Raw genomic sequence first — 13,618 nt, forward strand, 5'->3', positions numbered from 1 at the left:
GCCTTATAAGATGAAATGTCTGTTCTTGTTACAGTATTTTGCTTAAAAAGAATTCTCCTAAAAGCGCGGCTTGCATAGATTTCTTTTTTATGCATTTATTAGCTGTTGCGAAATCTCCTCCGGATCGACTTATAGTCTGAAAAATACGGTAAAAGAAAGAACGAGTGAATGACATGAAGTGATGAGCTTTGAATGGATGAATTGATCATGTGAAAAATATTTTGCTTAGACTTAAACTGGAGATTTCATCAAAAAAAGATAAACGAAAGAATCAACACAGCTAATGTTTACAAATCAGCACAAAGAATGTCCATTTTTTTTTTTTGGATGAAAGATTTTCTTTGTGGATTCACTGCCGGAAATTTACGTGTGAAGAGAAATGTCTTCAAACTCTCAGTTTTTACTGTTTGGACTCTTTCTATCCTTTAAACTTAACACCACAAACTGCAATGATGATAGCAAATTGCTCTCTGGGAAATGTAATTCCTTTAGGCTAATTGACTTAAGGCGGACAGATGAATTGATGGAGGGAAATGCGTTGTCTGAGAGCGACACATGAGACGTTTGTGTGATGTGTTGGTGGAGTGGCTGGATGGATAAAACAGTTGCATGGATGACTAGTAGACGCAATAAAGGTAGAGAGGCCTGACATACGAGCGAGGGAGTGTGGTTTCGTTGGTTTCGTTGGGAGCCAATAGTAGCATTCGATGCGTTTCCACTTACATCGATGTAGTTAGCATTGATGTAGTCGGAGGAAGGGTCGTCTTCTGTGGGCTGCAGAATAACCCTTGAATGATCATCTGAAGAGAGACAAAATGACATTTAGGAAGAAGCAGATGATTTAAAACATAAATAGTCTAATAAAAAGTTTTAAAAAAATATGATATATAAATCCTAAATACTTTTTTCCAACTAAGTCTGTTTTTATGGTTAAAGATCCACTCTGATTATCTTTTGATTTATTTTCAAAACATTCAAAGTGTTCTTTTAATTCAAATTATGCCAGTTTTAGGTAAACTTTAAAAAATCTGTGTCGTTTTTTGTAGGACATAGTTTCTGTAGAGCGGCAGAAGTTCATTAGAAATTCATCCGAGTTGTGGGCAGGACCACTAATGTGGAGCAACCACGCCCTCGCTTGAGCTTATGACCCACATTGCGCAATGTCTCAGTCACAAATGAGCTCTTTTTCAAACAGCATTTGTTGTTCGCGGCTGATTAACAAATAATAAGGAAATACTCAAAATTGCAATTTTAAACTTAATTTTCTTTATCAATGTCCTCCATCATCAGAAAAATGTTACAAGAGTATGTTAAAAACACCCAAAAAAAAACTATTTCATCAGAGTGGGTCTTTAAACTCGTGAATATCAGAACAGGGGTCTCAAAAGTACACCTTGCTTTTGCTTACATGCTATTATGTTTCCGTAGCGGTTTTTGGTTCGGTTCTGCTCTTTCTTCGCCACATCCCAGGAGGCTGACTGGCCCTCGAAGAAGCTCTGCATCACCAGCAGCAGGGGAAAATCACAAGAAAAGTAAAACCACATGAAATAGATCCGGGACATTAGGACTACTGAGTTAAATATCTGAAAATTTAAAAAAACAAAGAGGTTGCTTTGCAGATTTTAAAGTATATAACCAGGAACCCTAAAAGAGGTGTTGGTTCGTGGACCATTTAATCATTCCTGCAAACCATAATAGTTGTCATTATTTACATCTGCAATCCTCAAAAACAGTTCTTTGTTTCACCAAAGAAGCAATATCAAAAATCTCACTTCATATTCCTCCTTAAAGCCGTAGCTGTCGGACGTTTTCATGAGGTTTATGTGCTGCAGGAGGTCAGCCACTCGGATGGCGGGGTGCAGCTGTCCAGTCTGATACGGGGACTCTGTTCCCTCGCAGTGATAGCGAGGAACGTCCAGAAGCCTGCTGTTCTCTGCTGCCGAGCCACTGTGGTTCTCATCTGCAGCACAAAGCAACAACGCCAAACTTTAATTACAACAATAGAACCCTGAACATCTCATTTTTCTACGTTTGTGCTCACCTGTGATCGGTACTACATGTTAATGCAGCATAAAGAGAAACAGAAGCACAGTTTGGTGAAACTTCAGTTAGTTGAGTGAGTCAAAGATAAAAGCATAACGCACAATATTTCAGTGAGAACACGGAATGAGAAAAATGATGGGATGGTTGTAAAACTAAAACGTTCCCTCACAATTTTGTGGTTTCACCTTTTGCAGCCATGCTGTTTTCGCAGTTTTTTTTCCCTATGCAATTGCTTCTATATAACTATTTATTTATTTATTTATTTATGTTTGGCAGCTTGCTGTGCTCTGCATCCTGATTGGCTGTTGACCTTATCAATCAATATCTCCCGTTTCCTGGACAGAAATGTGCTCAGTTTGTCAAATTTACATAAATCTAACATCACAAGCAGATCTTCGTTTACATTCCGTAACACTGAACCTTTCATTGAAGGTTTGAAAGCTACGTTCACATCACCCTTGGCAACGCGCGTTCAAGCGGCCTCTTTTAATAAAAAAATCGATAGAAACTGCGTGTTTCAGGCTTCTTTGTACAAAACTCTTGTTTTTGCGTGTTATTTTTTAAACGTAAACCTGGGATGAACGAGGGGAACACAAATTATTTAAAATCCAACGAACATCTACCTAAAACACAGCACAGTGCCATCTAGTGGCAACGTTTGCAATGAGCCAACAGTTTTATCATATCTTCAAACCTTTAATGTCAATCTAAAAATGATTTTCAAAAATAAATATGATTGCTGACAGGTCTATGCTTTTCAGATCAAAAAACTAAATGAGATAGAATGCTTTTGTCACCAAAGCTTTGCTTAGTTTCCTTAATTCTCTTGTCACCTCCTTTCATTGACACTTCATCTCCACTGGTTCAGCCAGCTCCTCCTGCTCTGAGGACATGTTAGCTCATTACTGACTGTTGCAGGTTTGTTAGTGCTGGTCAGGCTAATTAACAGCAAACTTGACCTGACAGTGCCTCTTAATTTGCTGCTCCTTCCTCCTCTATGAAATGATTGGCTGAGACACTTTGTAACTGCCGCCTTCAGTCTGCATTAGAGGCCACGGGACTGTCCATGAACACAGTTTGGTGGTGTTGTTGAGCCCTGAGGGGAACTTGGAACTCCGAGAAGCTGGGGGGACGTGTCATTTGGAGAAAAATTCCTGCTTTCATGATAACACAAAGTTAGTTTACACCCCAAAACGCAGCCTGGTTGACAGCCATGCGGACTTGGATGCTCTGAAGGGGAAACTTTCAGAGCTGAAACGCTGTGTTGTCACTGATTTAATCTCCAGTCATTATGGGATGTCAGCGTGACGAATGTTCCTCCTCATCCAAGCCTCAATTTTCTGTCATTTTTGGGACGCAAAAGCGAATGACTTGCAACAGATCAAAACTGCGGGAATAATGAAATTTTCAGGGGAGCGGGATTGTAATCACTGTGAATATCAATAACATCCAACAGGGAAAGCGGGCGCCGAGGCTGGGAGTGGGAGTGAGCGAACAGTACAAAAGGATGACAGATGAAGAGCTCGGCCGAAGTCGTTTTTATTACCAGACGGAGGTGAGAAAAGTCCAAACACAAAAGATGATAACTCCACAGTTCTGTCATCCTGACACGCTTTCAAATGTAATCTCTGCTTTGAGGTTTTACCGTTTTAAGGACAACGTTATGGGACAAACATAACTAGCACACTCATTTATCAGCAACAACAATGAGGATGTTGATGTGCTTCTCCTGCAGTAATGCTTTTACTCTGAAGACTCAGGGGACAGACGCAGGGCAACAGCACATTGGCTGTGGTGATGATGAGGATGATGATGGAGATGGGTTATAAATATACATCTGACAACAGCAGACGTCTCACCTAACACAGCAGTGGGAACCAGAGGATCATTGGGCACTGTGGGAGGAAACATGGTGAGGACATGTTTGAACGTCTTTCCAAACAATCAATCTACAGTCTGGGTTTCTATATTTCACTCTTCCGTTACTCTTGAGTTTGGTCTTCAAAATCTATAGACGTACAAACCCACTCGGCTCATCTTTTGATCTACTTTCAAAGCGTTCCCAGTGTCTTTTTTAAATTATGATGATTTGACAAAATCAAAAAACCTGTGTGGTTTTCTAGGACGTAGTTTCTGCAGAACGGATGAAGGTGTGGCACTGATGACCCCGCCCCCCTTCCCCTCCCCCGTTGCTGAGAGCTCGGAGCAGGGGGCTTGTGGCCCGCCTACATCACAAATAAGCTTTTTCCAATGGCATTTTTTCGTCTCCTCCTGAGTCACTACAATTTGAATCAAACAATACTCAGAAATGCAATTTTCTAACTGAACTCTCTCTATACATGTCCACCATCACGCCAAAAGAACATGTTAAAAACACATAAAACACAGTTTTAAGTGTAAGTGGGTCTTTAAAGTGTTTGGTTATTGAAAAATGAATGAAACAGCAGATTAATTTATTTGTCTGGTCAATAAAAAATAAAAAAAGTGAATAAAATTTAAAAAATAAATCGGAATATATGTGAAAGGAGGAAATAGCTGTTAGTTTACCATCTGTTATTGAGTAAAAAACATATTAATGGTGCAGAGAAAGGAAACAAATGTGTTACACTGGAAAATATTTAAAAAAATTCTTGCTTTTTGTGTGGGAAGATAAAGAGCTTCTGAACTTACATCTGTTGCCGTAGTTGTGGGAATCCATGAACGTTACAGCCATGGGGTCCTCTCCATGCAAAGTGCTCTGGTCGGCGTAACTGCGGTCCATGGCGTTCACCATGTGCGTCATTTCCTGCCGCGTGGTTCCAATGACATCCTTACGTTTTTTAGCCAGTTTTCTGCAAAGAGTAGAAGTAGATGCATTCAGGTGGCACAGCACTCCATGTGCAGAAGCCCCAAATGAGCCGGCAGACCTCAGCCTTCTAAGGATTACGATTTTACAAAAAGAAAAAGATTCTCCTTAGGCTGGGGGCTACTAGCTACTGACCCAAGATTTTGAAGTGGAGGAGCACCGAAGAGTCAAATATTAAAGAAGGAAGGATAGAGGAAAAGGTGAGCAGGCAAGACTGGCAGCAAGAAGCAGGCTTAGACAGAGGAGCACAAGGAAAACCAAGCAAAATGATTGTGGCATAAGAAAAACATTAACCTCAGAGAGCAATAAAGCTTTATTTGATTTAAACTGTATATAGCATAAAACATAAAAAATAGAAAAAAAAAATATGTTGAGATTGGGGTAAAGGTCAGGTGATTATCCGTGTTTAGAAGTCTCTTTAAAAAAAGGTACAGTTTTTTTCATTTCTAAAAGCATATTTTCAAAAATCTCTGCTTGTTTTCTCTCATTCTGGTATTTTTTTATAGGCTGTTAAAAGTAGAAATAACTAGAATTGCCCGAGCAAACAAAAACGTACCTTATTTGTTAGAAAATCGGTGTCTGCTGAACTAAAATGACCACTTAAACTTCAATTATTTATATCGTTCAACCGTTACAGGTTAACTTAAACGTTAAGGGAAAACCAAATCAGAGGACTTAACATGAGCATGACCGAGCATGCGGGAATGCTTTGGACCCAGAGCTGCAGATGTGCATCAGTTAATCCATTCTTTTTTATTACTGCAGGGAAAAAAGGCTGCAGCTTGCCAAAAAATATCCCATTTCATTAGTGTTATTGTTTTTAAACTGATCCAAACTGCAGCTCTGACCTGGTCCCAGAAAACAGAAAGCATGCTGTTTGTTAACAGTTTACCTTCTGACTCCCAAAAATACACCAAGTCCACCTCTGAGACCAAACACACACAAGCTCTACAGAAACACCAGTTTGTGCAACTCTGTACTGACTTTCTGTTACGGAGATAACAAGACAGGAAAGAAGGATGTTTATGTTTTAGAAAAACATTAGACGATGTATATTTGTGGTGGATTAAGAGCACACACAAGAATCCATGGGAAGAACAGAGAAAGAGCTGCTAGAACCTGGAATGGAATAGTTTTTATGAAAACATTGGAATAAAGCTGGATTTCGATTTGACTTAACTGTCCTTATTTCATAGCATTCAGTTAAAGTCTTGCTTGTTTCATATGGAACCATAGTAAAAATTAGAGTTGGGCTTATAAATTGTGTTTTTGCTGTTTTAACCCATTCTTGTGGCATTTTTCTGATGTATAAAGAAACACTTAGCTTTACAGTCTATTTCTGAATATTCCTTTAAAAAACTATCATTTGAAAAAGATTGAATTTATCACATAGAAAATACTCTGGGTGGGCCACAAGCTGCAGACAACTTGATTCATGTACATCGGAACTGTACGGGGGCATGGCTCAGAGATTGCTGGCTGTTTTAGTTGCACTGTTAATGTTAGGTTGGAGGTGTGAGAGGCTGTAAGCTAGCGGGAAAGTGTGTAAACAGAGAGCTCTCAGCAGCATGGACAGGAAGAGGGAGCAGAGTTGCTCCGCTCCAGCAGTCCTGCTTACGACTCAGAGGTGAATTTTTAAGGGACTCCTGCCGCTCTACAGAAACTAAGTCCTAGAAAACGACACCGTTGTTTTGAGCTAAAAAAAACTGCATTATCGTAATTAAAGGACCACTGGGAACACTTTACAAAATAAATACAAAGCTGATATGAGCTGATTTGAGATATAAAAATGTTAAGAGTTATTGTTTAATCGCTTTATAGGATAGAGAAATACCATTTCTTTATTATCATATTTATTTCACCTCAAAACATCCTTAAACCCCTTAGTTAAAAATATTTTCCAATGCATGAAGTTTAAGCAGCTTAAGGAACAAAGATATATAATTAATAATTTGTTAAGGTTAGAAAATCTGTGAAATAGTACAAAACTGGCTACATGTTCACAGAACTTTTGAAAGGGATGATTAAAATTAAGAAATGTGAAGAACTATATGGTTATGTTTGGTTGGGATGATTTTGCAGCATTAACAATTCCTCACAGACAGTAAAAATAGAATTCAGGGTCCATTGAGGTTGCAGCAAGTAAGAAAATGAAAACACAGGAAGGAAGAAGCAGCACCATCAAAATAAAAGTCTGTGTGCCCCAAACAGCCCCAAACAACTCGCTCAGACCCACTGACAGAAAGCCTCAGATCGCAAACCACGGTACCTGTGACTTGATGAGCGGATGGATGATCACATGACTACATGCATACAAAGAGCTACAAGTCACAAGTGCAGCATTCTTTTTTCAAATAACACGCTCAGGCCAGTGTCGCCCCACTAAGGCCTGCTTTGTTCTGGTTTCAGAGCAACTTTGGAGCATGTAGAAGACACGGGGGCCCAAGGTCAATTCGCTAACAGTTCAGTCCTTTAAAATTCAACATTCACTTGTTTCCTAATCCTTTTTTAAAAAAAATTTCTGAAGATAAGCATCAACATTCTGTTGCAAAAGTCATTTTCAAAATAAAGTCCTGACGTGAAAGCAAACTGACCCCCACCCTGGCAAGGCGTCAATGAGGATGGCTTTGGCTGGTTGGTCAGAGCTGAAAATGTGTTTCGTCTTGAAAAAAGTATACTGCATCTTTAAAAATAAAGATTAAAAAAAAAAAACTAGCCACTAACAATTCACCCAATAAGGTTTCAGCAGCTGGTTGAGCTGGTCGTTGGTTGTTTGTTTACTTACAGGTAATAAGAGTATGAATAGTAGCTCCTCCTGGGGTTGTGAGCCAATCAGAAAGCAAAAAAATAAAAAAAAAATAAAAAAAAGACACAAGGGAATATGCAAATTAGGACAATACTGTCCTGTCTCAACCAGTAACAACAAAAACAGAAGAAAACACCCTAAACCGCAGTTTCATGCAAAGGGGGGCGCTGTCACAAAAAAAGGAAACGCCTCACATTTAAGGCTACTTCACCACTAAAAGCCACGACTAACTTCAGCAGGGATTCTCCGGATTGACCAATGCATCCTTCTTCTTCTTCTTCTTACGTTTGTGCATGCAACAGATTGAACCCTAAACAGCCAATACGCTATTTATCTCTATCTCTCTAAGGTCAAAAGTGATGCAAAAATCTAGCCAAAGTGCAACACCAGGGTCACTTCCTGTGAAGAAAGCATGATGCCTTTGCAGTGGCATCATGTCCCACCATTTTAAAGATGCAGTATTGTTGAGAAGAGAACGTTTCATGGCAATGACATTTGATCTCCCCAGAAACCTTTAAGCAACAAGTACAGGTCAATTCATCAAATAGCAGAAATAAACAAAAATCCAATTGATGTTGTTCTTTCCTAATCATGCTTTAAATAGGTCCTGTGTCAAATTCTACAAAAAGACCAAACTGTAATTATATTTAACAAAAAAAAGTAAACGCTTTTTTACATTTCACTACATTTTGATCAATGTTGCAGCAGGAATGATATCCAATAACAAGAAATTCAGTTTTTACTCCTAAAACTTTTGACTTTTATGGTTAAATGAAGATGCAGAGACGCTCCTAGAAATGTTGGTCTTGCAGAAGTGCAACATAAGACGATTTAGGATGATTACTACTGTCTTTTCTCATGTGGTTTTGCCACCACACGGTGGAGCTGTGCGTTAAATAATCAGCAGCCGAGCTTCCGCTGAGAAACAGCTCATCCTACTGCAAAAGAAAATGAGATCAGACAGAAAAACAGAAACAAGAATTTGATTCTTTCTCTCAAAAAAGTTAATATTAATTGTTTAAAAATTCATTAAGTTATTAGTTTTGTTCCTGTTTTTCTCTCCCTACACTAAGCTAATCAGAATTTGATTGCTTTTAATTTTCACGTTTTTGACTGGTCAATTAAAAAAATTGTAAAAATTCACTAAATGTGCTCATTTGAATCAGAAACTTTTAGAGTATTAAAAATTACCCAAAACTGACAAAATAACTGAAAAGATCGCCCACTCACTTGAGTGTTTTTCTGTTTCTATGATTAAATTAATGACCAGAATTTGTGATTTAACATAAACTGTAGGTAAGACAGACGTTAAATGTCCTGGATGATTATTGAACTGGTTCTGAGGGGAGATCAATATTAATGGTGGATGGATGGAAAATGGTGCAACTACAGCAGAGAACTTGACCGACACAAAACGACAGGATGGATTTCAGAGCAGATGTGCGTCTGTGTTTGTTACTGGGCGGAACACCCAGCACGAGTCGCCGTTTCGGCTCATTTCACGTCAGAGCTGCTGGACTGACGGTGGTTGGGAGTCGCCACTCACCTCTTCTTCACCAACAGGATGGCCACCAGCACCAGAAGAATAAAAACAAGGACACCAGCACTGATTCCGGCGATTTTCACCACGCGGTCGGTCTGTTTGCTCGGGTCAGGGATGACCTCAGGCTCCTCTGAAGCATCTGCAAAAATTCAGACGACTCCTTATGTCAGCTGTACATCATCTCACACTTTTATTCTAGTTTTTTACTTTAATGTAAACATATGGATTAGTCTCAAAGGGTTAATCCTCTCAGCTTTAAAAACCATAGTAAATGCTTTTAAAAGCAAAGCTGAGTTATTTTCAATCTAATTACTGGAAAAATGTTTTAAAAAAAAACAATTAAAAAAGTTTTATAACAAAGAATACCTGCAAGCATTGCAAATAATGATATATAACCCTCAATGCTCCATTATCCCCTCATTAATGCTTTTTTTTCCTTTTTTAAAACATTTTTGCAACATACTAGCTGTAGTTTCTAACAAAATACCGATAATTTACAAAGAAAAAACATTGACATTTTTATAATCTATTAGTTTGTCAACTTTGCGGAATGTTTGTTAGGATAAAACAAGTCTATTTGCTAAAAAATGTAAAGATTCTTCTGAGAAATGTCTGTGGACTACTGACAAAAAAAAGCTATTAAACACTCCAGTGAGAAAAGGCTTTACAAGAAAAACACTCAAAACAAACATTTAAAGCAAATGAATGCATAAATTAAAAAAAACAACAACATTATACTTTTCGTTTTTTGATAAAAAGGCTTGGCAGTAATTGTCTAGTGTTTCTGTCCTGTCATTTTTTGTGCATTCGCTTGGACCGCTAAGAACGTCGTTCATCAATGATGCTTGGAGTAGAGTGCATGCTCTACAGGAGTTTAAACCCCATTCATCAGACACACAAAGTAAGTCAGAGAGCAGTTTTCAAGCTCCACGGCTCCACTCTGCGATCTGATTTCATTAAGCCAACATTCATCATGCTGCAATGTAAGAACATTATCATGGATTACGATAATCCAAATAATCCCACACAAAGACATACGGCAAAAAAAAACCAAGAGAATGCAATGCATCTATCAAACAATAATCCACTTTAAACGCTGAACGTCAACAAGATAACAACAAAAATCCCCTCTTCACTTTGTGACATTCCATAAAGCTTAGAAATTTTATAGAAAATCGAATTGCGTTTGTTTGATGTGAAGTAAAATGATCAATTTATGCTTTTGTTTCTTTACTATTGTCTAAAGAATCTGCTGAATCAAATCCTGATGAAGTTATTTTTACAAAATAAGCATTATTGTTGCATAAAAAAAGGACACTTTCTGAAAGAAGTTCCAAGAAATAACCCCAATTTTGTCCATTTAAATACTTTCTACCTGAATAAATTCTCCAGAATCATACAAATGGCTCAAAAAATGTCCATCTTATATAGAAAAATTTTATGTAATCAATGGTTGTTAAAATGTTAAGAAAAAAGTGACTGTTTTCTTATACACTGCAAAAAGTAAGTAAAGTAAAACAACCATGTAAAAAAAAAGAAAATGTATTTATTTTCTGTCTTGGTAAGGTCATTTTTATTACCCTATAGGAGGGGTTATTTGCTTATTTAAAGAAAATGTGATTAATTTCTGACCTGTTTCTATCTAGGGTTCCTGTTTTACAGTGTAAGAATCTTGTGAGAGTTCTAATAAAACTTTCAAGGTAAATAGCAAAAATGAAATCCCAAAAAAGTCTTTAAGGCTTTCTGGCTGACCTCTTTCTGTCTGCAGCAGCTCTTAATGTCTGTAAAAACTGATCCAGGTCACTACACAAACACTCACACTCACGCCACACACGCACAAAGCCCTGAGGCGGCAATGACAATATACAATACTCCAGACGACCTAATAGGACCACCATCACTTAATCATCTCTCTCATACGCACGCTTCAGAGCACACATGGAGAAAGGCGAACGCTGAAAGACGGAGAGGGCTGTCTGACCTTTCAGTCTCCTTTTTTAATAAAAAAATAAAACCTCAAACTCCTGTTTAAGGTTTGCACTCAGACCTCCTTACATTTAAAGGAACGAGCATCAGCCGCCACCTGACCAGGACCTACAGCCATAAGCTACAGTAGAAATACGATGACCCCGGAAAGTCCCACATTTGCTGTTATCACAGCGTGGAAATGTGACACCTCAAAGGCATAGGAGGGACTGCACTCCACCTTTGATACATCAAAGGGATCAGCTCCTCATCCAACTCTACATTTCCTGTTCAGGGAGGGGGGGCTTCGTCTGCTTTTTATGAAGTTTGTGCATCCGACTTAATACGACTAATGCAATCCTTAAAGTGAAAACTTCACAGCACGGATATTATGAGTCTACTGAGGAATTTCGTTGAACTCCACGCAAACATTTAATCATCATAACCTATTCTGTAATAATGGTTTTAGCTGATTGTGCTCTAAATGATGTAACTTTTATTGTGAAGTTTTATAAGCCCTGTCCCCAGAAAGGTCAAAGCAGCTTAGCTAACACCCAAAATATTCAACAATTGTTAACAAGAAACGCTTTTTCAAATAAATCAAAAATGCAGGCCTCTTTTTATTTATTTATGGAATCATGCTTCTCGTAAATTTTTCTCTGCTCTGATACCTAAAGAATGTCAATGAACCCTCTGAAATCCCACCTTTCAACACAGCAGAGTAAACATCTTTATTTCACCACCAATAATTTCTTTTCCGCTTATTTTTTCGGACTCCACACCGCCACAGCGTTCCTTGAAAAGCGAGGGGCACAAACACGCCTTTCATGTGCGTGATTGTTCTCCGATTATCTCCCAACCATTTCAAACCCGGCTGATAATCCAACAGCATATGGCAGCTGGTTAAAACCTGACATTGAGAGTGTGTGCTTACATATGTGTCAAAGGTGCACACAAACACACACACACATCATGAATGTGCTTTTGTTGTTCGGATGGGCACTAATATCATATTGTGATCTGGAAAAACACCAAAAGAATTGCACCCAGATAAAACCCTCTGCACATCAATCAACTGAACAACTGATCACAGTAGAGCAGATACAAAAACATTTAGTGCAAATCATCTAAAAAAGTAAGAATTTTCTTACATTTTGCCGCCAATCTCAGACACTGTGTTTTAGTTTCCTGCAAAGAAATACAGAAAGTGTGGCAATATTTTAATATCAATAACCATAAAATATATCTATATATATGCATAAAAATACAGTGATTGAAACAAGAGTTATACAGGATTTGAATAAACATGCGTTAATATGAATTTCCTTTCTTAATTTAGGGGAAAAAAGTGTTTTAAGGGCTAATAGTGTAATTAGCATGACTTTACATTAAAGAAAATAACATTACCCTCTCTGTGCTGCTAACAGCTTGAAGGTAGATGTTGTAGTTTTTCCTTGGAGCCAGCGGGGGATTCCAAAAACCCTGAGGAAGGCACAGAGAAAAATCACTTTGAGAAAACTTTCAGCTTCTGATTCCATACTTTGTTTTTCAGGGACATATTTGAAGGGGGTTGAGGAGAGCCAATTACTCGCAGGAGTTTTTAAAATCATTTGAAAAAGTTTAAAAAATTACCATCAGAGTTCAAAACAAGGCAAGTTTGGTCATTTAAAAACCCACTGCGGTCATCCTTTGATCTGTTTTCAAAGCATTCCCAGTGGTCTTTTAATTATGATTATACTTTTTTTTTTGGGCCAAAATAATATTTTAAAAAAACTGTCGTTGTCTGAGACAGTTTCAGCAGTGTGGCAGTAGTTTATTAAATAATTTGCCTCTTAGATGTGTGCGGGATTGTTGGCGTGGAGCAACCCAAACCCCCCCTTCCCCTCCCTGTTGCTGAGAGGGATCTTATGCCCCGCCCAGTGTTTTCTATGTAACGAATACAATCTTTTTCAAAACTGCATTTTTTCATTTGCTTCCAATTCACATCAATTTGAATAAAAAAAAAAACCTCAGATATGCAGTTTGAAGCTTAATTTTCCTGGTATATGTCCTCTATCATCAGAAAAATATGTTAAAATAAACAAAAACATGATTTTTATGTTGAAAATCGCAATAAACCTACAGATTTCTGTTAAAAGGGGCTAATTTGCGCTCATCCAGAATATTACACAGATTCTGTTCACACTGCAAGTAAGGATTGTATGTGTGGGAACTTTATTAGTTATACGATTATTGAAGTACTAAAGAAACAAACCGGAGCACCTTCCATCTAGAAGCACCCATCCCTTCTTTATTTGTGTGTTCTGCAGCTTACAATAACAGGTCTGATGAGAATTCAGGCAGAAACTCGGCTCCTGCAAACAGCTGCCAACTCAAGATCTATACATATTTAAGTCGGCCCTCCTCCCCATCATTC

The 13,618-nt window shown here is 38.1% G+C and overlaps 1 protein-coding gene across 47 annotated transcripts in view; it reads right to left on the reverse strand.

Moving 5' to 3' along the window:
- Positions 1-13,618, reverse strand: part of ptprk (protein tyrosine phosphatase receptor type K) — a 113,209-nt gene that overhangs the window by 9,382 nt on the left and 90,209 nt on the right. For 6 of the 47 annotated variants that reach the window (XM_078942945.1, XM_078942944.1, XM_011491517.4 and 3 more), the window contains 7 exons: positions 12,610-12,684; positions 12,354-12,390; positions 9,241-9,376; positions 4,714-4,874; positions 1,773-1,960; positions 1,409-1,496; positions 724-800 (listed from right to left, as the gene is read on the reverse strand). In XM_078942945.1, the coding sequence (XP_078799071.1) occupies positions 724-800; positions 1,409-1,496; positions 1,773-1,960; positions 4,714-4,874; positions 9,241-9,376; positions 12,354-12,390; positions 12,610-12,684 (762 nt within the window). Of the gene's footprint in view, positions 1-654; positions 801-1,408; positions 1,509-1,768; positions 1,961-2,041; positions 2,054-3,902; positions 3,939-4,713; positions 4,875-7,673; positions 7,704-9,240; positions 9,377-12,353; positions 12,391-12,609; positions 12,685-13,618 lie in introns of all 47 variants that reach the window. The other 41 variants (XM_020714720.3, XM_078942919.1, XM_020714719.3 and 38 more) reach the window with 17 other exon arrangements.

Source organism: Oryzias latipes, chromosome 24 (assembly GCF_053564925.1).
Source record: "Oryzias latipes strain Hd-rR chromosome 24, Olatipes_Hd-rR_3.1".
In the NCBI taxonomy this organism is placed as follows: Eukaryota; Metazoa; Chordata; class Actinopteri; order Beloniformes; family Adrianichthyidae; genus Oryzias; species Oryzias latipes.